The 1,406-nt window shown below is 41.5% G+C and overlaps 1 protein-coding gene across 1 annotated transcript; it reads left to right on the forward strand.

The window, feature by feature from the left end:
* The first annotated feature begins 551 nt into the window (after positions 1-551).
* Positions 552-1,064, forward strand: LOC138868734 (uncharacterized). The gene has a single exon (XM_070146301.1). The coding sequence runs from the start codon at positions 552-554 to the stop codon at positions 1,062-1,064; it is 513 nt and encodes a 170-aa protein (XP_070002402.1).
* The last annotated feature ends 342 nt before the right edge of the window (positions 1,065-1,406 follow it).

The raw sequence follows: 1,406 nt of genomic DNA on the forward strand, positions 1-1,406 counted from the left end.
CAATGTGGAAATAGGAGATGATTAACATGGATTATGTGGTAGGATTTTCTCGCACTCCTTGCAAGTTCAACTCAATTTAGGTAATCGTGGGTCGACTCATAAAATTAGCGCACTTCTTGCTAGCTAAAGCTACCGACACAGCGGAACAGTATGCTCAGTTGTATATCAAAGAAATAGTCAGGTTGCATGGCAGTCCAGTCTCGATCATTTCAGATAGAGGGGCTCAGTTCACAGCCAACTTTTGGAAGAAATTTCAGCAAGGTCTGGGTACGCAGGTAAATCTTAGCACAACGTTTCACCCTCAAACCGACGGGCAAGCAGAGCAAACTATTCAGACGCTTGAAGACATTTTGGGTGCTTGTACTCTTGATTTTAAGGGTAGTTGGGATGACCATTTGCCACTGATAGAATTTGCTTACAACAATAGCTTCCATGCTAGTATCCAGATAGCACCATTCGAGGCATTGTATGGTAGGAGATGTAGGTCTCCCATTGGGTGGTTTGAGGTTGGAGAAGCGGAATTGATAGAGCCGAACCTCGTGCATCAGGCCATGGAGAAAGTCAATATTATTAAGGATAGGTTGAAAACTGCTCAGAGTCGCCAAAAGTATTACTCAAATATTCGTCGCAGAGATTTAGAGTTCAAAGAAGATGATTGGGTATTTTTGAAGGTTTCCCCTATGAAGGGCGTCATGCGGTTTGGAAAGAATGGAAAATTAAGTCTGAGGTATATCGGACTATACAAAATCATTCAGAGGATTGGTCAGGTGGCATACAAGCTCGAGCTGCCATCCGAGATGTCATTGGTACACCCGGTCTTTTATGTGTCTGTGTTGAGAGAGGTAGTGGGAGATCCATCCACTATTGTGCCAGTTGACACTATTGAGGTTAATGAAGAGTTGTTGTATGAAGAAGTTCTAGTTGCCATTCTTGATAGGCAAGTTCGGAAATTGAGAAATAAGGAAATTGACTCCGTGAAAGTGGTATGGCGGAACCAGAAAGTTGAGGAAGCCATTTGGGAAGCGGATGAAATGAAAAAGAAGTACCCACACTTGTTTGAATAGTCATGTAATAGCTTCTATGCATTTAGCTCCTATACACTACTATCTTTTGATTTGATCTATGTAAGACTGTCCTGTTGGGTTATATATTGCATATGCGGCCATGGTTAGTATGGTGCGAGTCATGTTATGTCTGTGAGATGTGTATATGTTGTTAGGATAGGTTTCTGAGGCTCTCGGACAGGTGGATAGGCCTAGATACAAAGGAAACTCTGGTGAAATTTTCGGAAAATTTAGGAAGTTAGCCAAATTTGGAGTCTATTAATATGATTTTAGGTTGTAAAAAGGCAGAAGATTGCATAAAGACTGATAATAAGTGAACCTTGATCCTCATTCGAGGACGAA

The sequence above is a fragment of the Nicotiana sylvestris genome, chromosome 5 (genome assembly GCF_000393655.2).
Source record: "Nicotiana sylvestris chromosome 5, ASM39365v2, whole genome shotgun sequence".
Taxonomy (NCBI): domain Eukaryota; kingdom Viridiplantae; phylum Streptophyta; class Magnoliopsida; order Solanales; family Solanaceae; genus Nicotiana; species Nicotiana sylvestris.

What these genes read in the sequence shown, in the direction of transcription:
- LOC138868734 (XM_070146301.1), top strand. Translation starts at nt 552, where the DNA reads ATGGAGAAAGTCAATATTATTAAGGATAGGTTGAAAACTGCTCAGAGT.